General features: G+C 32.1%; 3 protein-coding genes and 1 pseudogene across 4 annotated transcripts; all 4 read left to right on the plus strand.

Moving 5' to 3' along the window:
- The first annotated feature begins 2,713 nt into the window (after nt 1-2,713).
- On the plus strand, nt 2,714-4,876 carry LOC139843281 (succinate dehydrogenase assembly factor 2, mitochondrial-like). Its single transcript, XM_071833354.1, has 5 exons — nt 2,714-3,027; nt 3,515-3,619; nt 3,721-3,847; nt 4,303-4,371; nt 4,463-4,876. Exons 1-5 carry the CDS (start codon nt 2,903-2,905, stop codon nt 4,607-4,609), a joined length of 573 nt encoding a protein of 190 aa, XP_071689455.1. The 5' UTR covers nt 2,714-2,902; the 3' UTR covers nt 4,610-4,876.
- Nucleotides 4,877-5,377: 501 nt separating this feature from the next.
- LOC139840413 (sec14 cytosolic factor-like) lies at nt 5,378-7,672 on the plus strand (annotated as a pseudogene).
- Nucleotides 7,673-19,648: 11,976 nt separating this feature from the next.
- LOC139843661 (SEC14 cytosolic factor-like) lies at nt 19,649-22,388 on the plus strand. Of its 2 annotated transcripts, XM_071833782.1 has the most exons (7): nt 19,649-19,686; nt 19,765-19,942; nt 20,859-21,120; nt 21,206-21,242; nt 21,395-21,500; nt 21,827-21,937; nt 22,163-22,388. In XM_071833782.1, the coding sequence occupies exons 2-7, from the start codon at nt 19,787-19,789 to the stop codon at nt 22,277-22,279; spliced, it is 789 nt and encodes a 262-aa protein (XP_071689883.1). In that variant the 5' UTR covers nt 19,649-19,686; nt 19,765-19,786; the 3' UTR covers nt 22,280-22,388. The 2 variants fall into 2 exon arrangements, with proteins under 2 accessions (XP_071689883.1, XP_071689882.1); XM_071833781.1 differs by having other exon boundaries at nt 19,672-19,942.
- Nucleotides 22,389-23,169: 781 nt separating this feature from the next.
- On the plus strand, nt 23,170-26,682 carry LOC139843228 (sec14 cytosolic factor-like). Its single transcript, XM_071833290.1, has 6 exons — nt 23,170-23,366; nt 24,280-24,541; nt 24,643-24,679; nt 24,939-25,044; nt 25,197-25,307; nt 26,397-26,682. Exons 1-6 carry the CDS (start codon nt 23,229-23,231, stop codon nt 26,511-26,513), a joined length of 771 nt encoding a protein of 256 aa, XP_071689391.1. The 5' UTR covers nt 23,170-23,228; the 3' UTR covers nt 26,514-26,682.
- Nucleotides 26,683-27,372: the final 690 nt, after the last annotated feature.

A 27,372-nucleotide genomic window follows, 5' to 3' on the forward strand; every position in this document is an offset into this window, starting at 1 on the left:
TAAATCAATGGGTATTCCTTTTACTATCTCATTCTCAAAAAAAGGTTGGTCAAGGTCAAACCACAAAGTTTTGGAGAGACCATTATCAAACCACAAAGTTTTTATGCCTTGATTGTAATTGTAATTGTACGAGTCTCAAGGTATACTAGGATTAAGTCTTGATTCTTTCTATTACACACTTTGTTTTTTCTTATTTCATTGCATTGTTACTGTTTACTTGATTTGTTTGTGTTTAGGTTGTTGATGACTTGGATATGAAGTGATTGATTCTAAATGATGATGTACCAGTGAAGATCAGTTGTTGTGCTTGATTTGAAGGGTTTAGGTTCTTTATGGATCGAGTGTTGTTCAATTCAAATAACATACCTAGTATGGGGTTTGTCAAGATAACACAATGACGAGACATAGTTGAACATAAACTTAAGTTGTGGGACCATTTATGCAAACTATGAATGTTGGGGGTCATTGTTATAATTTCTATTATGTTTTATCATATAGTATAAATACTTTGTATTATGGTTATATTCATTTAGTTAAGCTCTGTAAATGGATTATTAGTTTCAGTTCAATTCTTTCTCTGGTTTCTCTTTCAATTGATATGTTCTTCATTTAATTTCTTCTCAAAAATTTAATCTTATAATTGTTGATTGATTAGTTGTTAGGATTACATATTTCTTCATAATCAAACCAATAGGATTACATATTTACTAGAATTGTTGGTCTTAAATGTTTTGTAAATGAGAACAAACAATGTTAAGGTTTCTCTTTTGGTCTACTAATTCTTCTAACTTAATTGTCAACCATTTTTGAAGCAACCCGTGAGTAGTTTCTTCCATTTAACACGAATAGTGTATTAGTAGTGTTGATGGTTTCTTGCCTAACAACTTTTATTTCCTTATTCAAAAGAGATATGGATCTTATCACCTTGGTACCCGCATAAAAATTTATGTTTATCAAAGTTAATATTGTCTTGTGTTCATCTCGCTTGCTTTTGAAGAGGAGCTAACGCTTGCCATATAAGAAAAATGTTGACAAACATCAAAAGTTATTTTCAAATGTTCGATGATAAAGTTAGAGTAGCCGGATGCTTTCAGAGAGAACTTTAATATCACATGTGAATTAGTACTTTTTTGATACGATGCATGTAAATGAATAGAATGTGTTTGTCATCTACCAGGAATTTTGTTTATATTCTCCTAGTTATGCTTACTTGTCACTAATTGATTCTATCCACCTAAACCAACCTATTAATTCAATTTTCCAGGACTCTAATTTAACAATCAAAATTATAATACGATCCCACAATTATAAACATGTGGAAGGAAATGTGCTTATGCCAATCACAAAAAACAAGAAAGGTGTTCGTGCGAAGGACAATAATGGAAGTGTTCGAAGTCGTGGGTCATTTTGTTTTGAGTCATAATGTTTTCGTTATTTTAGTTGGTTGCTATCGTAGTTGCTAGTTGTAGTTGATGTTCGAGTTTGTTAGCTTTATTGTGAGACGGGATTATCACTGAGAAAGGTTTGGAAAACTGTATATCATGCATGCGCCTTACATACTTATAGCATTATGGAATTTTGTTTACCCATTAATCGATGAACATACAAAGACAAAGAGAAAGGTAAAGTTGTTTGTGCTGTTAGTAGTGGCTTGGTACACTAATCTTTAAAGGTTAAATTTAAACGATTTGACATAGAAGTAAACAAAAAGTATTCTAATTCTAATTTTTTGAATATTCCACAAATCAAACGCACTTTAATAAAGTATTGAAACACAAATTCTTCAAAGTTTTTAGTTTTTACGAACCCGAACGCAACCTAATTCTAAATCTAAATTATATTTGTAAGAGTACTCTTATCCATGACACCCGTCATACAACTACATTGTGCTACATCAGCGTCACCTCAGCAACATCTTCCTATCACTTAACCCATCACACTCCCTAAATGGACTCACCAAAATTAATTAATTAATACAATGTACCACATTTTATCCGTAATGTACAATAACAAAAAGCTTTGGGCTGCGTCTTCAAATATGCTATCCAATGACTTTCTGTACCACGGTCTTAGAGGGAAGCTCCAAAAAAGCTTTCTAACATCAGTGTCTTCAACGGTTTGGCAATGGCGCTCTCAAGAGCGCTGCCGATGCGAACGGTCTAAGTAGACGATTAAAGTTAGGGTATGGAATATAAGCTACACTCTCATTTTCTTTAATTATAATTATAATTATAATTATAAATACATTCAATAGAAACTATGTTTTTACTATTCATAGCATTATTTTAATACTAAAATTCGATTTTAATAGAAACTATGTTTTTACTATTCATAGCATTATTTTAATACTAAAATTCGATTTTCTAAAATGACCCTTAATTTTGATCAAAATACAAATCGGCCCCCAACTTTAGTCAAAATACAAATCGGCCCCCCAATCTGGGGGCAAAACGTCAAACTAAAATTCTCACAAAAAATCTTAAATAAACTTCACCCAAATTTTCAACGGACCATATCTTCTCGCTCGCTGCGAGTTAAATTTTTTCAATAATACCGTTCAACTCGAAATAATTTTACGAAAACAACGCAACTAACTACTCGCAAAACGGATGCTTTTTAAGAAACGCTAAATAGTTAGGTCCACCTTTCGTACACGTTGGTTTGAGTTTTTCATTAGAACCTGAAGTTCCGCTGAGAAGCCCGTGGTCCTTAACTTGTTATGTTCAAATAATCAAATGCATTGATCAAAAGCGGCTACAAAATTGCCACGGTGCTTTGCAGTAGTAGTTCAATCAACCGCCACTTTCCTGGTCAGCCACGTCACCTTCCGAATCCCTGAAATCAAATAATACGCCCACTCTGAATTCGATCACAATTCACAAAAGAATTACGCAAAATCATCATGGCGCATTTGAGAAGAACCGTGTTATTTGGCATTTCCCGTTTTCTTAATTCAACAGTAGCTCCTGCTAGGGTACACGTCAGCACATCGTCAAACGGCGTCGTTCAATTTCAATCTGTCAACTGGTAAAACGAGTTTATTGAGGTTAATCAATTCTATATGTATGTGTGTGTTTAACCTAGGTTTCTTCTGTTCAGTAGTATTTGTTTATTTTCTTTTGTTTATCGAAGTTTTTATTTAAAATCTGAAGCCTAATTTCAGTAGTTAAACTTACTGTGAATATAAGTTTAATTGAAAGTCGATAATATAGATCGCCAGGGCCTCCGAATTATAAGGGCCTCGAAATGTGTGTGTTCATGTATGTGTGTACCGTGTACATATAGATTGCAACAAAAAGGTGTATGCATTTTTGTTGTTTAAAAGTTAATTGAGCCACAACAAAAGAATAAAAAAGTATTTAAGAGCTAGAGATAGGGCATTTTTTCGGTAACTAAGCCTTTGTTGCTCAGACACTTTGGAAACTCAGAGACGGCCTTTTACTTGATTATGCAGGTCTATGTTTTTGATAATTTTGTTATTAACTTGAATTTTTATTTTTTATGTGATTTTCAGGCCTTGTGTTAGCTCATTCTCTCGTTTATATTCTTCGAATAGTGGTGTTGAATTGCCAGATTTTGATCTGTCTAATGAAGAAAGTAAGCGGCAAATGGTGAACAGGTATGCTTTCAGATACTTATGAATTAATGAGTTATGAATGTGATTGACGGCGAGTTTCGAATTATATTTTGCAAATACTAATTTTTGTGAATTATAAATAGACTGGTCTATAGGAGCAAACAAAGGGGGTTTCTTGAGCTGGACTTAGTTTTGGGAAGTTGGGTGGAGAATCACATTGAATCTTTGGATGTGAAGGGCATCAAAGCACTCGTTGAAGTCCTTAACCTGGTAAGTTTTGCAAATGCAGTTAATTTTGACTTATGAGATTATGATTTTTTAACATCTAGGTATATTATATTATATATTATGTTTTCACAATTAAATGGTTATTAGGCATGCACAGTTTGATTGTCTGCTTGTATAAAATGTTTGTTTATTAAGATACTGGATGAAACTAGTCTGAAAGTTTATTTTTCAGTGCCTAAAACCCCTCTAAATCACTTTTTTGAACAAGTTAGATTATTTTTAAGGGAGTTATTTTATACACTAATTATTGATAAAGATATAAAATTATAGGACAAAAGTGTTTTGGGTCAGCCTAGCATGTACTAAAAAAGCGTTCTTATGCCCTGTAAACGTAAGTCTCTAAAAAGGTATTAAATGGTAGACTTTACGTATCAGCACCGGTTGTTTAAGTCAATACTACTCATTAAACTAGTTTTATATTACTGTCCTGACAACAGGAAAATCCAGATTTATGGAAATGGTTAACCGGTCAGGAGCAACCTCCTGAAGCTATTGACACAAATCCGGTGAGTTAGAGCGAACCTAAAACCTATAAATTATTTTTAATTATTCGCTTTGTTTCTAACTCATTCGGAGGGTATAATTTGTGTAAAATAGGTATTTACCGAGGTGCGGGGTAAGGTAATGAACAACCTCGAGAGCTATGCGTCTCCACAAACGAGGGCTACACCTGGGCAGTCGTGGGTAAGGGGATGGGATGATTTCAAGAAAGGCCGTGATAGTCCTATTGTTGGTAATCAGTAGCCCTTACTTAATGACCCGGTTGCATTTAAGTTTACTTGGATTTGTTATATGTTACTATGTTTACTTCAAAATAAAGCCATGATTAGCTAAAAGAATGTAATGGCGTATGACTCTTAAATCTTTTGTCAGTTTGTATTGTAGACAAAGCTTTATGAATAATGTTGTATGCCTTAATGGCTTAATAAGTATATTTTAATTAATAGATACGGTTACTATATGAGAGTAGTTGTTTATCTTCTACGATATAGATGTTTTCATTGCATCGTCTTCAGCTGCATTTTTCAGTGCTCTTGCTGGTTTTTTGTCGATAAATTTATATGTCTGAAGTTTAGCTGATTGTGTGCGTCAAGCATGTTTGCGAAACTCAACAGTATTATGTTTTTCGAAAATAATTGGTGTAAAGGGTTGTCATTAGAAAAGTTATATATATATATATATATATATATATATATATATATATATACCCGACGCAACTTCAAACGACGTGGACAAAACTTTGTATACATGCATCTTGTATGTTAAAAAAAACGTTTGAAATAAGTAGTTAAATCAGTTGGGAGTTCATAAAACATTATTCAACATACATGATGAACAATGACTAATCCACAAAAATCAAGTCTTATAACGTCACACAAACTTTGCATACATAAATACTAAACAAATGTATAAAGGTTATCATATACTAAATAAACCCAATATATCTCACAACATCGATCAAAACATCGAGGCATATCAAATTCCAAGATACCAATGAAGGGGTAGCATGTTATGTGTGAAAATAACACGGAAGAAGCGGAAGAAGAAGAAGTCACTAGAGGTATTTTGCAGAGTAAGAATGAAAGCAGCCGCAGCCAAAATGAGGACAATATTATAGTTCAAATGTGAGCGTTGGTCGAACAACATGATTCCAGTTCTAAGGTTAGTGAGTTAGTCTGTTATAATTCGGCCTAGTTAAATGTAAATGGATCAAATAGATGGATATTGTATTTCTAACGGGTCAAATGAATAAAATTAGTTATATGTCAGATGAGTAACTCGAATTGTATTGCAGGAGTGTGACAATGCAACAATGAGAAGGTTTCTTAGAGCTCGTGGTATGAACATAGAAGAAGCATGTGATATGTTTCTCAAGTACCAAAAATGGCGTAAAACTTTTCTACCAAACGGTTTTATTTCTGACACCGAAATTCCAAACGAATTAGCACAAAACAAGATGTTCATGCAAGGAACCGATAAAAATGGATGCCCAGTATCCAGTGTCTTTGGTGGTAGACATTATCACAACAAAACAGGAGGCATAGAAGAGTTCAAGCGTATGTTGTTAATTGAACTTAACGGTTCATTACTTCAAGTGTTTTTTCATGTGTTTTTTGACCAAGTTGTAGCTGCATCGCAGGTTTTGTCGTGTTTGGGCTTGAAAAGATATGTTCAAGGTACACCAATCTTGATTCAGTGCTCTCGTATTATTATTTACATAGGTCAAATGTTACAACGTTTGATTTATTACAGTACAATTTCAACCCATTTACCTGGAAATAGGTTGATTTAGGTTATACTGGAACTGGTAAAGTTCAAAAAACTTATAAAAAGGTAAAAAGGTAAAAGGTAGAAGTTTTTCCCTGTTCGGGCTACCGGGAGGGCGAGTAATCTGACCCCTGATGTACGTAGCCCAGCAAGATTACTCCCTGGCTGTTTCCAACCCATCCCTGGCCACCACTAAATATTCGTCATAGACAAAATTCGAACCTGAGACCTCTTGCAAAGAACTCGGGCCCCAACCACTGGCTGTCTTTCAAAAAACTTGTGTTTTGATTAATAACCATTGTATAATTTATATGGCTATATAATAATTATAATTATGATTAGGATGCCTAACGGTCAAGAAAAGTTTGTGTCCATCAACGATCTTCAAGGATGGGGATACTGAAATTTTGATAGACAAGGATATCATGCCGCGCTCTTGACTTTACAGGTTTAAAAGCATTTCAACTTCTATATGTGCACATGCAAATTTGATGAACACATGCAAAAATATGAGTAGGCAAGATAAATGGGTCGGAAAGGTTGGATAACCGGTCATAATGGGTATAAGTCTAAATGGGTCAATTTTGTTACTGGTCAAAATAAGCTGGGTTGGTCACAAAACATTTTTTCTCTAATTTTGGAAATAACTGATTAATGCGTTCATTTTTATTACATAGACAATATTAATACATCATATTTTAAAACTTTATATGAAATGATTCAGCAAGGTGTATGAATTATACTCTGTAATAGACTTTGTACAAACTTTCAACCCGCTCAACCTGTTTGAGATGAAATAAAACTGACCCATTTATTAGTAAATGGGTCAAAATTGTCACTTGTATATTGAAGAGAGAAACTGTATAAATAATACCTGAATGATACAGGATTATTATCCGGAAAGGCTTGGAAAACTGTATATCGTGCATGCACCTTACATATTTATGGCATTATGGAAGATTCTTTACCCCTTTATCGATGAAACAACGAAGAGAAAGGTAAACTTGATTGTGTTAACAGTAGTGGCTAGGTATTGTTCATTAATGGTAGAAAATTCTGACTTTGACATTTAAGTCAACCGATTCGGACTGTACTTTCTTTCCTATATCCAACGGCTCAAACACTAACAATTTTAAAACTTGGCAAAAAACAATCTTAACGGCACCAAAGTCCATCAAACTGTGTCTACTAACTTGAAGCCTCCTAAATCAATCTTTAGAAAAGACCATAACTTTATTAACATAAAAAATCAGTCGATTTTGTCCTACTTTTTGTCTCATCGGGTTTAAATTTACTTTACTTGCAGATTGTGTTTGTGGAAAATAAGAAGCTGAAATCTACATTGCTGCAAGACATAGAAGAAAGCCAGCTACCAGAAATTTATGGAGGCAAACTAAAATTGATTCCTATTCAAGATAGCTAGTTTATAACTCTTTTTTAATATAATAAGATTGTTAGATTGTTATGCACGAGAAATAATGGATGTTACTAATGAATAGTAACAAGAATTGTAACGTACGACCTCTTGATTGACAACAAACTCACAAATAATATAAAGCCTCGAAATTTATGACTTTTTAAAAAAATCCAAAAAATATGAGATGACAAATGACAATGTGAATAGTAATTTAAGATTCTGTATTTGATTATATGAATAATAATAATGCATATTGTGTAATATAAAGTTGTTTATTATTGAGCTTCAATAAAATTATAAATAAATATTCCATCAAGTATGAAATGAAGCATGTTTGCAAACAATTAAGTTCAATATCTTAAGCTAATGCAGTCCATGGTCAAAATGATCAAGAGCTTTGCAGTAAGCATCTTACAGAATAATTTGTATGTATGCTTAGGGTCTTAAGGACCAAAGTTATATTTTAGGATAATAACTGGCACAAACAGCTACGGAGCTACCCAACTTTACCAAATCATTAATTTTCAGTACTTAAATGGCGGGTTAGGAAACTAGTAGTCAAAATAGGGAACTAGAACTGACGCTGTAACATCCTTTTTTGATAAAGGTATTGCTTATGTTACGGGGTACGGTGTGTATGTGTGAGTTGCGTTTTTTGGTGTTCAAACAAGAAAGCTTCAAATTTCTTATTGTAAGTGTAATCAACTGCGTTTTTTGGTGTTCAAACAAGAAAGCTTCAAATTTCTTATTGTAAGTGTAATCAACTGCGTTTTTTGGTGTTCAAACAAGAAAGCTTCAAATTAAGTGTAATCAACCTAGTTATCACTTAACATGCTTCAAATTAAGTGTAATCAACCTAGTTATCACTTAACACAATCTCGTGCAATATAAGACTAAGAGTCCATCATATAAGTCCAAGAGTCGATACTTTTTTAAAACCAATTGGCATTAAAGGGACTTCCCCTTAGACTTATATACATACATTTGTTTTTGTCTCCCTCCTATGTGGGATAGGTTTGCACCCCAACATGCTTTTGGACTTGAATAGCTTGTGTGACTCGTTTAGAGACTTTTGGGCGGGATGGGTATATCTCGAAAATCATGCTCTTGTCAACCAAACTTGATGTTCAGTCAAGTATTAGTATTAGTATTTGCTAAATGTTGTAGTTTGTCATGTGGGTTGAAATTACCTCTTTTTGTTATGGGTCACAAGTTTGGAAATAGTAATATGGTTATGGTATTTGTAAAGTGATGTTGAAAACAGGTACCTTATGTTATTCTTAAGTTGATAAACAAGTGGCGTTGATTGTGGTTATTAATAATGGGTCTAAAATTGTCAAAATGGTCAAAAATCTGGAAAATCTGGAACTGTTGGTGTGAACGCGCACCTGCAAGTGCATGCAGCGCACTGATGTTTTCAATTGAAACAGAAAACCTGGAGGATTGGGGTGTGCGACGCGCACGTGTCTGAGATAAAAAAAAAAATCTTGTCGTTATCCTGGTGTTGGAAGGTGGTCGTTTCAGACCCATTTATCCTTGGAAGGCTGAGTTTGGAGATCATGTAACTTGAGATAAAAAAAAAAATGACCCGTTTCAAGCTGCTGTTCTTCACATATCTCATCTTTATATGGAATGTAGCTACTCTATTTAACAAGTGTTAGGCAATTGACTACACCTTAAAAGAAATTTGATGGAGACTTGTCCATGTTTATTTATATTTTATAATTGAACCATTTTGACCGTCTGAGATATAAAATAACACAATCGACCCATACTGGGATATGAATAGAAATTGTCACCTATGTTATTAGAAATCCTCAAACTTAAATCATATATGTTAATGTAGGTTGCGAATTATTCTCGTGATCGCCATCATGTTCTATTAAAAGAGGAAATTAACATGTTTGCCTAAGAAAATACGATTGTTGTGTTGCAAACACAATTTCAGTGGGATCAAGTTTTCAGAAGTTCTTCCGAAAGGTTGACAACGAAGTTGCTTCTGAACTTGTAGCCCCAGGAAATGTGGGTTCAACGTGGTTGCACTAATAACCTCTTCACATATTATTATTTCAAACTGCGGTGATTCAAGAGTCATCCTTTATCGGGGGAAAGAAGTATTAGCGCTTTCAAATGATCATAAAGTAAGGAAACTTATTCGTATTATTTATATTTATTGTCTTGTGTTATATATTACAACATGCAAATTAACATGTTTTATTTGACTCTCGAAACAAGCCAAACCGGGTGGATGAACTTGCTCGAATCGAGGCGGCTGGTGGCATTGTTACACAGTGGAAAGGGCACCGCGTCTTTGGAATTCTAGCAATGTCAAGAGCAATCGGTGAGCTTTAATTCTGATATCTTGGTATAATTATTTGTGACATTGTGCTCGGGTAACGTTAACGGGCAATTTCTGGCATCATTAGAGCCAAGGTGACTGGAATAAATGTCTTAGATAAATATATTTATTTGATTATAGTGATCATTAAAAAGAAATTCACAACACATTGTAATCTTATTCTTGATCTAAACAGATTGTGATAACTTGTATTTTAGGTGACGGACACTTAAAGCCATGGATTACACCTAACCCGGAAGTCATAGTCACACCAAGCCGATGCGGAGACAAGGGGGGACATGGTGGTGCTAAGCCTCCCCCAACGTCTCTTATATATATATATATATATATATATATATATATATATATATATATATATATATATATATATATATATATATATATATACTACTAAGTCCAAGTACACAAAGAGTCCTATTATACGTTGAATTTTGCACATAATATATCTCAACTAAACAAACACTAGTATATTGAGAAAACAAGCCTATTATTCGTCAATCATATATAATTTACCGAGCTATTATACATTGTATTTTGATTTCCTTTTACTTTTTACCATTACTTTACAGAGCAAATTAAACTTCTCTCTAAATATGCCATTAGTCAATTTCGATTGTAAGTTTTCCTTTAAATTTTTCTTCTTTAAAAAATTCATTCCATGAAACAATTGTGTTTGTATTACGTCTATTAAATATGATTAGATAGTCTTAATTATAAACAATTCTTTTTTATTTTTAAGATGTATTTTTCTTAATTGAAATTGTTGCTATTAATAAAGTGTTACAATTTTATGATTACCGGTATTTATGTTACTCTTAAAACTTGTTTGATTCTTTATATTGAAAAGGAAATTGATAATATAATTACTACAATTGCTTTTACTTTAAAGAAGCTTAAACGCGTTAAACTATTAACAAAAAAGATAACATTTTTCTCAAAGATCTTGTATTTTATTATAAGTTATACGAATTGTTAACTAATCATATCTATTTAACTTTTATCGACAAGCTAGTTCGTGATAAATGCTTGTGTGTGTGCAAAATTAATTAATTTTTGTAGATTATATTTGATAAAATTTATTTATTGTTTTTTTTTCCTCTGTAAATGGGTCACCCAGCGAAAGATATTTAAATAAAGAGATAGCTAACCTTTTTTTTGTTGGTAAAGGGGCTCATATATTTATATTTATTCTATTTAAAACGGTTATTATTGTTAAATTTTTTCCAATATAATATTTGTTACATTTTATAGATAGAATTGTTATTATATTTATTTAACTGCGGGCTTGTAGTGACCCGAACTTTTCCATGTTTATATATATTAATTGAGATTGATATTTACATGATTAAATGTTTCCAACATGTTAAGCAATCAAACTTGTTAAGACTTGATTAATTGAAATATGTTTCATATAGACAATTGACCACCCAAGTTGACCGGTGATTCACGAACGTTAAAACTTGTAAAAACTATATGATGACATATATATGGATATATATATATATAGTTAACATGATACTATGATAAGTAAACATATCATTAAGTATATTAACAATGAACTACATATGTAAAAACAAGACTACTAACTTAATGATTTTTAAATGAGACATATATGTAACGATTATAGTTGTAAAGACATTTAATGTATATATATCATATTAAGAGATATTCATACATGATAATATCATGATAATATAATAATTTAAAATCTCATTTGATATTATAAACATTGGGTTAATAACATTTAACAAGATCGTTAACCTAAAGGTTTCAAAACAACACTTACATGTAACGACTAACGATGACTTAACGACTCAGTTAAAATGTATATACATGTAGTGTTTTAATATGTATTTATACACTTTTGAAAGACTTCAATACACTTATCAAAATACTTCTACTTAACAAAAATGCTTACAATTACATCCTCGTTCAGTTTCATCAACAATTCTACTCGTATGCACCCGTATTCGTACTCGTACAATACACAGCTTTTAGATGTATGCACTATTGGTATATATACACCAATTATCAGCTCTTAGCAGCCCATGTGAGTCACCTAACACATGTGGGAACCATCATTTGGCAACTAGCATGAAATATCTCATAAAATTACAAAAATATGAGTAATCATTCATGACTTATTTACATGAAAACAAAATTACATATCCTTTATATCTAATCCATACACCAACGACCAAAAACACATACAAACACTTTCATTCTTCAATTTTCTTCATCTAATTGTTCTCTCTCAAGTTCTATCTTCAAGTTCTAAGTGTTCTTCATATATTCTACAAGTTCTAGTTACATAAAATCAAGAATACTTTCAAGTTTGCTAGCTCACTTCCAATCTTGGAAGGTGATCATCCAACCTCAAGAAATCTTTGTTTCTTACAGTAGGTTATCATTCTAATACAAGGTAATAATCATATTCAAACTTTGGTTCAATTTCTATAACTATAACAATCTTATTTCAAGTGATGATCTTACTTGAACTTGTTTTCGTGTCATGATTCTGCTTCAAGAACTTCGAGCCATCCAAGGATCCGTTGAAGCTAGATCCATTTTTCTATTTTCTAGTAGGTTTATCCAAGGAACTTAAGGTAGTAATGATGTTCATAACATCATTCGATTCATATATATAAAGCTATCTTATTCGAAGGTTTAAACTTGTAATCACTAGAACATAGTTTAGTTAATTCTAAACTTGTTCGCAAACAAAAGTTAATCCTTCTAACTTGACTTTTAAAATCAACTAAACACATGTTCTATATCTATATGATATGCTAACTTAATGATTTAAAACCTGGAAACACGAAAAACACCGTAAAACCGAATTTACGCCGTCGTAGTAACACCGAGGGCTGTTTTGGGTTAGTTAATTAAAAACTATGATAAACTTTGATTTAAAAGTTGTTATTCTTAGAAAATGATTTTTATTATGAACATGAAACTATATCCAAAAATTATGGTTAAACTCAAAGTGAAAGTATGTTTTCTAAAATGGTCATCTAGACGTCGTTCTTTTGACTAAAATGACTACCTTTACAAAAATGACTTGTAACTTATTTTTCCGACTATAAACCTATACTTTTTCTGTTTAGATTCATAAAATAGAGTTCAATATGAAACCATGACAATTTGATTCACTCAAAACGAATTTAAAATGAAGAAGTTATGGGTAAAACAAGATTGGATAATTTTTCTCATTTTAGCTACGTGAAAATTGGTAACAAATCTATTCCAACCATAACTTAATCAACTTGTATTGTATATTATGTAATCTTGAGATACCATAGACACGTATACAATGTTTCGACCTATCATGTCGACACATTTATATATATTTCGGAACAACCATAGACACTCTATATGTGAATGTTGGAGTTAGCTATACAGGGTTGAGGTTGATTCCAAAATATATATAGTTTGAGTTGTGATCAATACTGAGATACGTATACACTGGGTCGTGGATTGATTCAAGATAATATTTATCGATTTATTTCTGTACATCTAACTGTGGACAACTAGTTGTAGGTTACTAACGAGGACAGCTGACTTAATAAACCTAAAACATCAAAATATATTAAAAGTGTTGTAAATATATTTTGAACATACTTTGATATATATGTATATATTGTTATAGGTTCGTGAATCAACCAGTGGCCAAGTCTTACTTCCCGACGAAGTAAAAATCTGTGAAAGTGAGTTATAGTCTCACTTTTAAAATCTAATATTTTTGGGATGAGAATACATGCAGGTTTTATAAATGATTTACAAAATAGACACAAGTACGTGAAACTACATTCTATGGTTGAATTATCGAAATCGAATATGCCCCTTTTTATTAAGTCTGGTAATCTAAGAATTAGGGAACAGACACCCTAATTGACGCGAATCCTAAAGATAGATCTATTGGGCCTAACAAACCCCATCCAAAGTACCGGATGCTTTAGTACTTCGAAATTTATATCATATCCGAAGGGTGTCCCGGAATGATGGGGATATTCTTATATATGCATCTTGTTAATGTCGGTTACCAGGTGTTCACCATATGAATGATTTTTATCTCTATGTATGGGATGTGTATTGAAATATGAAATCTTGTGGTCTATTATTATGATTTGATATATATAGGTTAAACCTATAACTCACCAACATTTTTGTTGACGTTTTAAGCATGTTTATTCTCAGGTGATTATTAAGAGCTTCCGCTGTCGCATACTTAAATAAGGACGAGATTTGGAGTCCATGCTTGTATGATATTGTGTAAAAACTGCATTCAAGAAACTTATTTTGTTGTAACATATTTGTATTGTAAACCATTATGTAATGGTCGTGTGTAAACAGGATATTTTAGATTATCATTATTTGATAATCTACGTAAAGCTTTTTAAACCTTTATTGATGAAATAAAGGTTATGGTTTGTTTTAAAATGAATGCAGTCTTTGAAAAACGTCTCATATAGAGGTCAAAACCTCGCAACGAAATCAATTAATATGGAACGTTTTTAATCAATAAGAACGTGACATTTCAGTTGGTATCCGAGCGTTGGTCTTAGAGAACTAGAATTTTGCATTAGTGTGTCTTATCGAGTTTGTTAGGATGCATTAGTGAGTCTGGACTTCGACCGTGTTTATTTGAAAAATGATTGCTTAACAAATTTTGTTGGAAACTATATATTTTTAACATGTGAATATTATGTGATATATTAATATCTTAACGCGTTTGATATTATGTGATAGATGTCTACCTCTAGAACAAGTCCCATTGACTCACCTAATAATAATGAAGAGTCAAATGTAAATTGGAATGATTCGTGGACTGATTCACAAGTTCCCGAAGAGGAACCGGAAGAAGAGTCGGAACCGGAAGAAGAATCGGAACCGGAAGATGTAACGACCCGGATTTTTCCGATCGTTTTATACTTATGAGATTAATATTTACATAAAATAAACCTTACCAACATGATAAGCAATCCAAACTGTTGAGACTTAGGTTTTTGAAAAGAGTTTCACACAACGTTTGACCGTCCAATTTGACCGATGATATCACGAACTATATAACACATGATAATTATACGATTATGTATATGTACATATCTATACATATTTAACATGATTTAAGGATGGTTTAACATTTCATTGTGAACTAACAACAATGAGTTATAAGTATACTTTGAGACCACTAACTTAAGTTTTCAAAATGATAACTATATGTAACATTCTTTGACATATATACTTACAATATATAATGTGTTGGTGATCTATGTCACCAATATGATTTAAGTGTAATGGGATTAATTTGTAACCAAAATAATCTTGATAAATATCGAACAAGTTTGGGGAAGTGTGAAGTGCACACTTGTTTGAACTTATCTTGATTATGACGGGGGTTCGGGGGCAGCGTCCCCGATAAGCGGGGTCCAAGGGGCAGAGCCCCTGGCTGGGGTCGAGCTGCCAGGTCAGCTTGGAATTTTTTTTTGGGCTAACATTGCTTTATTAAAAATGTCTTAAAATTTTATTTTGGCCCGGTTTGACCCAAAAATAAAAGCCCAGTTTTGAGCCTCTTTTACAGTTATAAACCCGTCCATATTTGAATTCTCGTTCCGATTCCTCAAAATTTCTACAAGTATATCTAGGGTATATGTAACCGTATCGTACCCAGCTTCTATACGTATTTACTATTGGTATATACCAACAATAAACTTCAATGATCAGCCACTAGACATGATGTTACATGTGGGAACCAGCCATTTAACCTCATGTGTGACTTTTGTGCAAAAAAACAAACTAAATCTCCTATATATCCATCCCATAATCATGCTATTTTGCACACACACATACAATTTCATTTCTAATTTTCTTTCAAGTTAATTCACTCCCTAATCTCTCTTCATTTACCTACTCAAGAACGTATCAATATAGTCATCCGATTTCAAGGAGATTACTTCCAATCTTTGGGATGATGTCAAAACACTATGGATATCTCTACTATGATGTTACATATTTGAAGTTTCTAATACTTTGATCATATTCCTTCAATTCATTTGATCTTACATTCATTATGTAGTAAGATTAGTATAAATATGGGTAGCCTCATTTGGCACAACACACAACAAATTTCTTGTATTCTCTCTTATAAAGTTCTCTCAATCAATAAAAGTATTTTCCTTTTTTCTCATTTGTTCTCTATTGGTTACTTAAAATCTTTGGAAGGTCTGACTTAGTAGTGATAAAGTGTCGCACGAGGAGATTATCGAGATAAGTCTCTGACAGTGTGCCCCCCATCTTAAAAACTTGGCTCCGCCACTGACACCAAGAACATATTATTGAGTGCTAATAGAATGCACTCGTCTTTAGAGCAAGCATATTAGCTTTCAATTCTACAACTATCACATATATATTTCGTGGCCGACTTTTTGCAGAGCATGCATATTAAGATAATTTGTTGCTACTTGAGCTGCAGGATCAACTTGGGTGTTGGTACCCTTCTCGGGTACACTTCCAGCATTTTTTATGCCATAATATAATCCTCTTTCGGGCAATAAGAAACGCTTCATCGTTTGTCATTAGGTCCCACAACCCGCCACTACCTAACACAATGCACTCGTCGACATATGATAATTTGTATCATAGTATTGATCTAAACGAGAAACATATTATCCATGGCTTGAAGCCATCAATTATATACCCGTAGAAGGATTATACCATACTATGCTTGCTCTGAAGACGAGTGAATTGTGTTAGCTAGTGACGGACTGGGGGACCTAATGTCGAATGAGGAAGCGTGTCTTATTGTTTGAAGAAGGATTATGTTATGGCATAAAAAAATGACGGAAGTGTACCTGAGAGGGGTACAAGCACCAAAGTTGATATTGCAGCTCAAGTTGCAGCAAATTATCTTACTATACTTGCTTTGCAAAAGGGCAGCAATGATAATATATTTGTGATAGTTGCGGATTTGAAAACTAATAGAAAGTTCAACATTAAGTCTTGATTCTTTATATTAAACACTTTGTTTTTCTTCTTTTACATTTCATTGTTATTATTTACTTGGTTTGTTTGTGTTTAGGTTGTTGGTGACTTGAATATGAAGTGACTGATTCTAGATGATGATGTACAAGTGAAGATCCGTTGTTGTGCTTGAATTGAAGGGGTTAGGTTCTTTATGGATCGAGTGTTGTTTAGTTCAAATAACATACCTGGTATGGGGTTTGTCTAGATAACACAATGATGAGACATAGTTGAACTTAAACTTAAGTTGAGGGAGGATTTGTGCCAACTATGAATGTTGAGGGTCATTGTTATAATTTCTATTCAGTTTTATCATTTTATCATATAGTATAAATACTTTGTACTATGGTTATGTTCATTTGGTTAAGTTTCGTAAACCGGTTATTAGTTTCAGTTCAATTCTTTCTCTACTTTCTCTTTCGATTGATATGTTCTTCATCGTGATTTCTTCTCAACAATTTAATCTTATAATTGTTGATTGATTAGTTGTTAGGATTACATATTTCTTCATAATCAAACCAACAGGAACGAACTCGACGTTAGAGTATCTATTCTTTTACGAAGTAATCGTGTGTTTTACTAGAAATGTTAAATATTTTGTAAATGAGAACAAATGGTGTTAAAGTTTCTCTTTTGGTCTACTAATTCTTCTAACTTCATTGTCAAAGCAACTCGTGAGAAGTTTTTTCTATTTAACACGCATAGTGTATTAGTGTTGTTGATGGTTTCTTGCCTAACGACTTTTATTTCCTTATTCAAAAGAGAGATGGATCTTATCACCCCTTTACCCGCATAAAAGTCTATGTTTATCAAAGTTATTGCTGTCTTGTGTTCATCTCGCTTGCTTTTGAAGAGGAGCTAATGCTTACTATATAGGAAAAACGTTGACAAACGAGTTCCATTGGAAAACGTTATTTTCAGATGTTCGATGATGAAGTTAGGGTAGCCGGATGCTTTCAGAGAGAAACAGAGAACTTTAGTATCACTTGTGAATCAGTATTCTTATGATACGATGAATGTAAACGAATAGATAATGTTTGTCATCTACCAGGAATTTTGTTTATATTCTCCTAATTATGCTTGCTTGTCACTAATTAATTCCATCCACCCAACCCGTCCTATTAATACAATTTTCGACCCTAATTTAACAATGAAAATTATAATAGGACCCACAATTATAAGCAGGTGGAAGGAAAACTGCTTAGACCAATCTCAAAAGACAAGAAAGGTGTTCGTGCGAAGAACAATAATGGAGGTCTTTGAAGTCGTAGGTCATTTTGTTTTGAGTCTTAATGTTTTCGTTATTTTAGTTGGTTGGTATCGTATTTGCTAGTTGTAGTTGATGTTCGAGTATGTTAGTTTTAGTATGAGACGAGATTATCACCCGGAAAGGCTTGGAAAATTGTATATCTTGCATCCGCCTTACATATTAATGGCATTATGGAAAATTCTTTACCCTCATTGATGAACAAACCAAGAGAAAGGTAAACTTGTTTGTGTTGATAGTAGTGGCTTGGTACGCTAATCTTTAACGCTATATTCTCTAGTTTTTTTTCGAGCTGAAAAGAATGGAAAAGAAAGGGGTTGAGAGTGTTTTACTATCCTTCCCAATCCATCTAAATACCAGCGGAGAGTGTTCTTAACAAAAACATAATGTACTATCATTCTTAATCATCTACTAACTTGAAGCCTCCTAAAACAATCTTTACAAAAGACCACGACTTTATTATTAACATAAAACATCAGTCAATTTTGACTGTACTTTTTGTCTCAAAAGGGTCAAGCAGTCGATTTTGTCTCTACTTTTAACTTTTTATTAACATAAGATCATTACGAACGAGAAACGGCTGTTATTAATGAATAATGCTTATCATGTAATATGGAGCCCTATGAAAACAGTTACTTCTAAGCCAGCGGCGGAACTTGAACTCGGATACAGGTGAGGCGGGTGTAAATTTTTTTTAAATATTTCATAGTCAGCAGGGACGAACACTAAAAAAACCTTATTTTTCAATATATTTTTTTTTAGTGTAAAAATTTTTATTCCGTAAAATTCAGGTGGGATACACAAAGAACCGCCATTGTTCTAAACAGTATGCATTGTTTTTCTGATTAAGGACCAAAGTTATACATTAGGATAACTGGCACAAACAGCTACCCACTTTACCAAATCATTCATTTTCAATACTTAACTTTGTTTGGTCAATTTGAAGTATGCAATTTGTAACAACTTTCTACAACTAAAAATGACTACATTTCTTAAACATCATAAAGCTTCACGACACTAAAACAACTGACCGCTGTAAGGCTACATTTTTCTATACCGTAACTCCCAAAAATCCCATTTTTTAAATTAATAAACTTTATATGTTATAGTACAAACTGACAGAATTAAAAATTTTTTTTTTTTTTTTTTTTTTTTTTGTAAGAAGTTGAGTACCCAAAAAATAACCATTTTGGTAAACTTAGTTATCTTTTTTGTCATTTACCCAATTATTTAGTAAAATTGAAGTGTAAACTAAGTAATAACATAAATAAAGGTCTAAATTAAAATACAGCTAAAACATTCAATTCTGTGACCCACAGACACCTACATGTAAGTACAGTATTTATATTTATATTTATATTTATATTTATATTTATATTTATATTTATATTTATATTTATATTTATATTTATATTTATGTTATAGTACAACAATCACAACCAACATGAACCACAAATATCACTAGGCAGCATCAAATAAAGACTTGCTCAGTAATTTCACACATTCAATTCTTACTCTCCAAACAAGACTACAGTTTTTTAATATATAACATTTTTTATAAGTTTCAGGGTGTCACACAAAGCCAAAAAGATGGAAAAGCAGGAATTGACAGTTAAAAAAAATACAGAAACAGAAGGAAATTGTAGTGATAATATGCAGAATAATAATAATGGAAGCAGTGAAGAAGAAGTCAAGAAGATTTTACAAATGAGAGATTTGGTTGAAAAGCAAGATCCTGCATCTAAGGTGAGTTTGTGTTCATGATCCTATCAAATGGTTTGGTTTAATCAAGTGCAATGTACATGTCTTAATACATAATGTACAAGTTATATTGATAGTGTATGCTACATCTGATTTTCTTGATGTTTTATATAATGAGGTGGAAAAGATTGTTATAAGAAATTATTGTGAAACTTGTATTACACATTTTGTGTCCAAACAAGTATTTTATATCTCAAAAACATTTTATCTAAAGTTCTAAAATTTTATTCTTTTGTGAAGAATCTAATAATGTGTAAATATGGTTACAATAATATTGTAACATTTGGGTCGATCATTTGTATGTCGTGAACTTTAATTAGGTTTCTTGTTGTGTTTAGCTTGGTAGTTTGAATGTGTGCTCGTTTTAGGAAGTTTATCTTTTGGATGATCATAGTTACAAAATGTTTTCCGTTTTCTTTGCCAAAAATAAAAGAAAGAAAAAAGTTAGGAGGGTTATAATTTCTTCATCACTTAGGTGATCATATCATGTCATTATATACTAAGCTGATGTTATCATTTTCTCCATCAATTTATTACAATTATCATTAATTTGATGATAAGAAGCAACACATTAGACTCTCAAAAGCATCGAGTATAATTTATGGGATACAAAGGCATAGTACATACAGATAGATCTGTCAAGAGTAACGATAGAGGTGTCAAAAAGGACCATTTGGGTAACGGGTCAAAACAGACAAGTTCTAGTGATTAGCAAATGGTCGGGCCAACCTAACAAAATTTTTTATTTTTCATATAAATACCTTATGTGTTACTATGTCATTACTAAAGATAAACTACAGCAACATAATTTAGGAGCTTATAAGCATTTTAAAATAGGGTCACACTTAAGTTATGAGGTCAATGACATAATGATGCACTAAACCTGAACAACTTAATATAGGAATACGATGACTTGGCAATCAGAAGGTTTCTTCGTGCTCGTGATCTGGATGTAGACAAAGCATGTGCTATGTTTCTAAAGTACCTTAGATGGAGAAAAAGAATTATTCCAAACGGTTCGATCTCTGAGTCCGAAATCTCAACTGAAATAGCTCAAAACAAGTTGTTTATGCAAGGATCCAATAAAAAAGGATGCCCAATATTCGTTCTCTTTGGCGGTAGACATTATCATAACAAAACAGGAGGCATAGAAGAGCTAAAACGTATGTTTTTAAACTTAACGCTCATTAGCAAGCTGCTCATTAGTTCATGTGTTTACTAATTAAGCAAAATGTGGCTACATCGCAGGTTTTGTGGCGTTTGGACTTGAAAAGATATGTTCAAGGTACAACGATCTTGATTCAAAGCTCTTTTAGTTCCCAAAAAAGTATTGTATATACTAAGAAATATATATATATTTATACTTGCATGATACTGAATGCTAAATATTTTGATTTCATGAGTAAATTTTAAGAAATATATAATTTTGAAAATTAGGATACCGCCTGGTCAAGAAAAGTTTATGTGCATCAGTGATCTTCAAGGATGGGGATATTCAAACTTGGATCGACAAGGATATTATGTCGCCCTCCACACTTTACAGGTTTAACCCATTTCAACCTCTTTTGCTTAACGGGTCACAGTGACTAGTATGTATACAATTTTATAAAAATAATAGTTAAAATTTTTAATCAAAATGACTCGGTAGGTTGTATGAGTCATGTGAGTTTGCCGTTCAAAAAAATAATAAAATAAAATAAAAAATAAATAAAAAAAATAGACATTGGACAAACTTCAACTTGTTCAACCCATTTGAAATCAAACAAAAATGACCCATCCATAAGTGAATGGGTCAATTTTGACACGTCTATAATGCAGAGAGCAATAGTTTAAATAATTCCTGATGTTAAATGTTGATGTATGAAACAGAATTATTATCCAGAAAGGCTCGAAAAACTGTATGTGGTGCATGCGCCTTATATATTTAAGGCAATATGGAAGATTCTTTATCCCTACATTGATGAAAAAACAAAGACGAAGGTAAAGTTATTCATGTCTAATATCAGTGGTTAGCTATGGTACGACATTTCTACATTAACTGGTCAAATAATTAAAACCTGAAAAATCGTATATTAAAAATTTAGAACATTTTTACCAAAATTACCAGCATCTCGACCCAGCCATTTTGACACCTATATGACTCAAAACATAGTGTAATTTACCAGCTATCATTTGGTTTATTACCTTATTTATTTATACTCGCAGATCGAGTTTGTTGAAGATAAGAAGCTGAAATCTACATTGCTGCAAGACATAGAAGAGAGTCAGCTACCAGAAATTTATGGAGGAAAACTAAAATTGGTTCCCATTCAAGATAGCTAGTTTATATCTTGCTTTTAATAATAAAATCATTTCATTATCATTATGCATTATGCATTATAATGACTTTTGTACTAATTTTACTAATGAATAATGTTTACTGTGTAATGTAGATCACTATGAAAATAGTTGGTTTCTATAAAACTATTGCTTAGTATGAGTTTTAATGAGATTAGCATGTAATTAAACACCCAATACATAAAAGTTTAGATAATTTTTGATTTATTACGCACGTCATCGACACATTAGACTAAATAATACAAATGAGTCGAGTTTTAAATTGGGCAAATTCAAATGAGGTTTTTTATGTATTACAAGAGTTATATGCCCATAGGTCTTAGCTACCTAAAACAAAAGTTAACCCATTATTCCATAAACATGTTATAAAATAACATCATTATGTTAATCACTTTTAAGCATATATTACTAAATACTATTACCACACAAAACATTTTTTTTTCATTATGTTAATCACTTTTAAGCATATATTACTAAGCACAAAACATTATAGTAAGAAGTAAAACTAAGAATAAACAAACTTTTCTTCATTTGATAGTTACCGTAAATGTACAAAATTTGATTCCTTAAGGTAAAAAAAAAAAAAAGAGTTAAGTACCTTATAAATTATATTGAGAATAATTCAGAAGAGAAATGTAAACTAGGTGATAATATAAGGGTCTAAATGAAAATTCATTTAAAATATTCAATTATGTAAAGCTACACACAACTACATTTTTAGCATTTATGTTTGGCAACAACCACAACCAACACGAACCATATATATCAAACAAAGCCTTATTTAGTAATTTCACATATTAAATTGTTTCTCTCCAAACAAGATTACAATTTACAAGTTATTATTAGTATTATTATTATTATTATTATTATATTATTATACATATAACAGATAACAGATTGTATAATTTTCAGGCTATTACAGAAACTCAAACAGATGGATGAAACTAAAAACAATACAACTACAGAAGGAAATTGTAGTGATGTGCAGAATAATAATGGAAGCAGTGAAGAAGAACTTAAGAAGATTTTGCATATGAGGAATTTAGTTGAAAAACAAGATCCTGCATCCAAGGTGAGTTTGTCTCCATCATCCTATCAAATTGGTTTGACCAAGTCCAATGTTTATGTCTTAATGCATAATGTACAATTCATTATAGATTGGTTATGCTAGATCTAGTCAGTCATCTTTTGTCTAAAGATTGTTTGTATCTATCTATATATATATGATTAAATACAAGAAAAAGATTTACAAGAACTAATTCGTAGAAATTGAAGGTGTCCAAATGGGTATTATATGTCTAGTCGGGTCGACCCAAAACACTTTTATCTAAAGTTATAAACTTTATACTATTAAGAATTAATTAATGTGTTAATATGGTTGCAATAAGATTAAATATTATACTCTAACTTGTTATAAATTCTTAAATACAGCAACTTATGAGGTTCTACACATCAGTACATTATTGTACTAATTGTCCCTCCACTTGACAGTAAGATTCCAGTTTTTGTTTTCAAAAGAATAACAACATAAAGCATAGTTATAAGTTTATTCAGCACTTTTAGATGATCATATTATATTATATCCTTATCTAAACTTTGACAGTAAGATTCCAATTTTTGTTTTGAAAATTCAAACAATATAAAGCAGAGTTATGAGTTTATTCGGCACTTTTAGATGATCATATTATGTCACTTTCTAATAAGTTAATTATTGTTATCCTGTTTTTTGTATCAATCAAACCAAAACAATATTCATTTACTTTGATGGTAAGAAGCTAGACATTAGACACTCAGGAGTACGAAATCTGATTTATGTGGAACAGCATTTTTTATACACTTTGAGCTATTTTAACTAGTTTCAACACTTATTTTACATTGTAGTTTTATATATATTTAATTTAATTATTAACCCATTAGAGAAACGGGTGATACGTAAGTTATGATGTCCATGACATATTGATGATTTTTATCTGATCTTCATATAGGAGTATGATGATTTGACATTTAGAAGATTTCTTCGTGCTCGTGATCTGGACATAAACAAAGCCTCTGCTATGTTTCTAAAGTACCTTAAATGGAGAAAAACATTTCTTCCAAACGGTTCGATCTCTGAGTCTGAAATATCAACTGACCTAGCTCAAAACAAGTTGTTCATGCAAGGAACGGATAAAAGTGGTCGTCTTATTACTGTTGTATTTGGAGGCAAACATTACCCCAATAAAGCAGGAGGTGTTGAAGAGTTCAAGCGTATGTACTTAACACTTTCTACATACTTTCATTAACCAAAATATATTTCATTTTTTTTTTTTTTTTTTAAATAATTTTGTGAATTTGTGACTACATCACAGGTTATGTGGTCTTCACACTAGAAAGAATACTGTTAAGGTATGACTAGCCTTATTCACAACAAGTGTAAACTAATACTATAAGTGGCAAAACAGAATCGGGTCACCATTGCTAAATTTCTAGCAGGTCAAAATGGGTTTGGGTCGGGTTGGGTCAGCCTGAAACAAAGTTGTCTAATAATTCCAGCATTCTTATAAATAGTAAGTGTCATATACGAATACACAAACAATATTATGGGTACTTATTACTTTACTTATTAAAAAATCTCCATAACAAATTTTTAAGAGTTGAAAATCAGGATGCCTGCAGGCCAAGAAAAGTTTGTATCGATTGCAGATGTTCAAGGATGGGGATATACAAACAGTGATGTACGTGGATATCTTGCCGCGCTCTCGATTTTACAGGTAGACAAGCATATTATTTGATATGTGTGTGTTATGTACGAAAAAAATAGTCTTTAATTCCAGATTTTTTATAGTTACATCATAAAGCCTGAATTGAAATGAGGTCAACCGAATCGATTAGTTTGTGATGTAAAAATTGATTTTTGTGACAGGATTATTATCCAGAACGACTTGGGAAAATGTTTGTCGTGAATGTTCCTTACCTATTTATGGCAGCATGGAAGATGGTTTATCCATTCATTGATGAAAAAACTAAGAAAAAGGTAAGCTTGTATGTACATGTTGAAATATCAAAATAATGACATATAAATTCGTCGATTTGAGGTTGGTGTCATCTATATCTGGTCAAATGAGCAGGGGTTAGTGTCATCTATATCTGATCAAATGAGCAGGGGCGGACATAGAAGGGGGCCGGGTGGGGCGCCCACCCTGGTGGATTTGAAATTTTTAGCCCAAATTTTTTTTATTTTTCTATTTTACCCCCAAAGCCTCCATATTTTGCCCCCAAACATATTTTACCCCAAAGCCTCCATATATTGGTCAAGAAAGTTGCTACGCTTTTAGAAAAAACTAGTTGTGGAGCCCTCGCTTCGCGCCGGGGGCTCCGTTTTGAATGCGAGTTTAAAAAAAAAAGTCTTGATCTATTTTGTAAAAAAGAATTTTTTTCGACATCTAACATTGAAGGGTTGTTCCTTTTGTGAAAGTTGCTTCTTTTTTGATCTATTTTGTAAAAAAAAAATGTTTTTCGACATCTTTTGATAGCATTGAAGGGTTGTTCCTTTCATGAGAGTTGCCACTTTTATCGTTGAGGAAGAAAAGAAAGAAAGAAAAAAAATTAGTTGATTTTTTTGTAAAAAAGAATTTTTTTCGTTGGAAAAAAAAAATAAAAAAAAAGTTTAGTTGTTTTTTTTTTTTTTGTAAAAAAGAATTTTTTTCGTTGGAAAAAAATAATAAAAAAACAGTTAGTTGTTTTTTTTGTAAAAAAGAAATTTTTTCGACATCTTTTGATAACATTGAATGGTTGGTTATTTTACGAAAGTTGCTTCTTTTATCGTTGGAGACAAAAAAAAAAGGGTGAAATGACGAAAATACCCCTAGTTACTATTGATGAATAGTGCTACAGTGTTTTGTCTATTAGATATGTAGATAATTTCGCCCCCGGTGAAAAAATTTATGGTTGCGCCACTGCAAATGAGTAAAGGTTCAAAAAGGAAATAAATTGGGTCAACCCAGCCTCTATCAATAAGTTACCCATTTTACCACCTTAACTTGTCCGTATCTTTTGGAAGCAGCTTGTTACACAATCAAATTGGTACTAAAGTAAGGTGGAATTAATGGTTACCTTGTTGCAGATTGTATTCGTCGAAAAGAATCAGCTGAAATCCACCCTTCTGAAAGACATAGACGAAAGCCAGCTACCGGAAATTTATGGAGGCAAACTGAAATTGGTTCCCATCCGAGATAGCTAGTTTAGTCAAAAGTTGACTTATTTCAACTCATTTCTTTCTTCTTGTATACTCCTAAGATCATTATTTGAACTCAACAGTTGACCTGTATCATCAAAACTCTTGCTTATGAAAGTGATATCATGTAGCCACACATCGAATGCATGTTATCAGACTACAATGTAACCTGAATTAGAAGATATATATGTAAATTGGTGGAATTACAAACAAAAGTTTTACATAACTACTTGGATGATACGCATAAGTGATCTAAGATACAACATGTTATGCACAATTGAACGAGTACACAAACCATCTTCAATCAGATGAAAACAGGTGGGTCCCTCACAATGATTCTCCTCGTATATAAATACGTACAACTCTGTAATACGACGAGTTAATGCTTCGAGAATCTTGTAAGTTTCAGAATGTGATATGTCCCCTGATTTCAATTGGTGATTAGATTAGATTCCCCAAATTCGGTCCAACTTTTTCCCTGAACCAAAAGTAAAAATGGAAGGAAAATAATCAAAATAAATATTTTTTATTTAAGTTATTTTAATTTTATTTATTATCTAGATCATCTAGTTGCTTTGGTTGTATTATAAACTCTCATGTAAATTGAGTATTAACAACCAAATGGTTTCAGACCTAGCCCTATTGAAGGATTTTCTTGTGCCCGAGAGACATAATAAATTAATGTGGCTTACATGTTGTGATCCAAGTCGGGTCATACCCAATAACAAGCTATCAACACTTTATGTATTTGTTTTGACAATCGGATCATTAAAGCAAATACACGACACTTGAATTTTAGAAATTGGTTTTCTAAAATAAATGCTAGATATAATTATTTGGATAATTATAAGTTACTACATGTTGT

Source organism: Rutidosis leptorrhynchoides, chromosome 4 (assembly GCF_046630445.1).
Source record: "Rutidosis leptorrhynchoides isolate AG116_Rl617_1_P2 chromosome 4, CSIRO_AGI_Rlap_v1, whole genome shotgun sequence".
Classification (NCBI taxonomy): domain Eukaryota; kingdom Viridiplantae; phylum Streptophyta; class Magnoliopsida; order Asterales; family Asteraceae; genus Rutidosis; species Rutidosis leptorrhynchoides.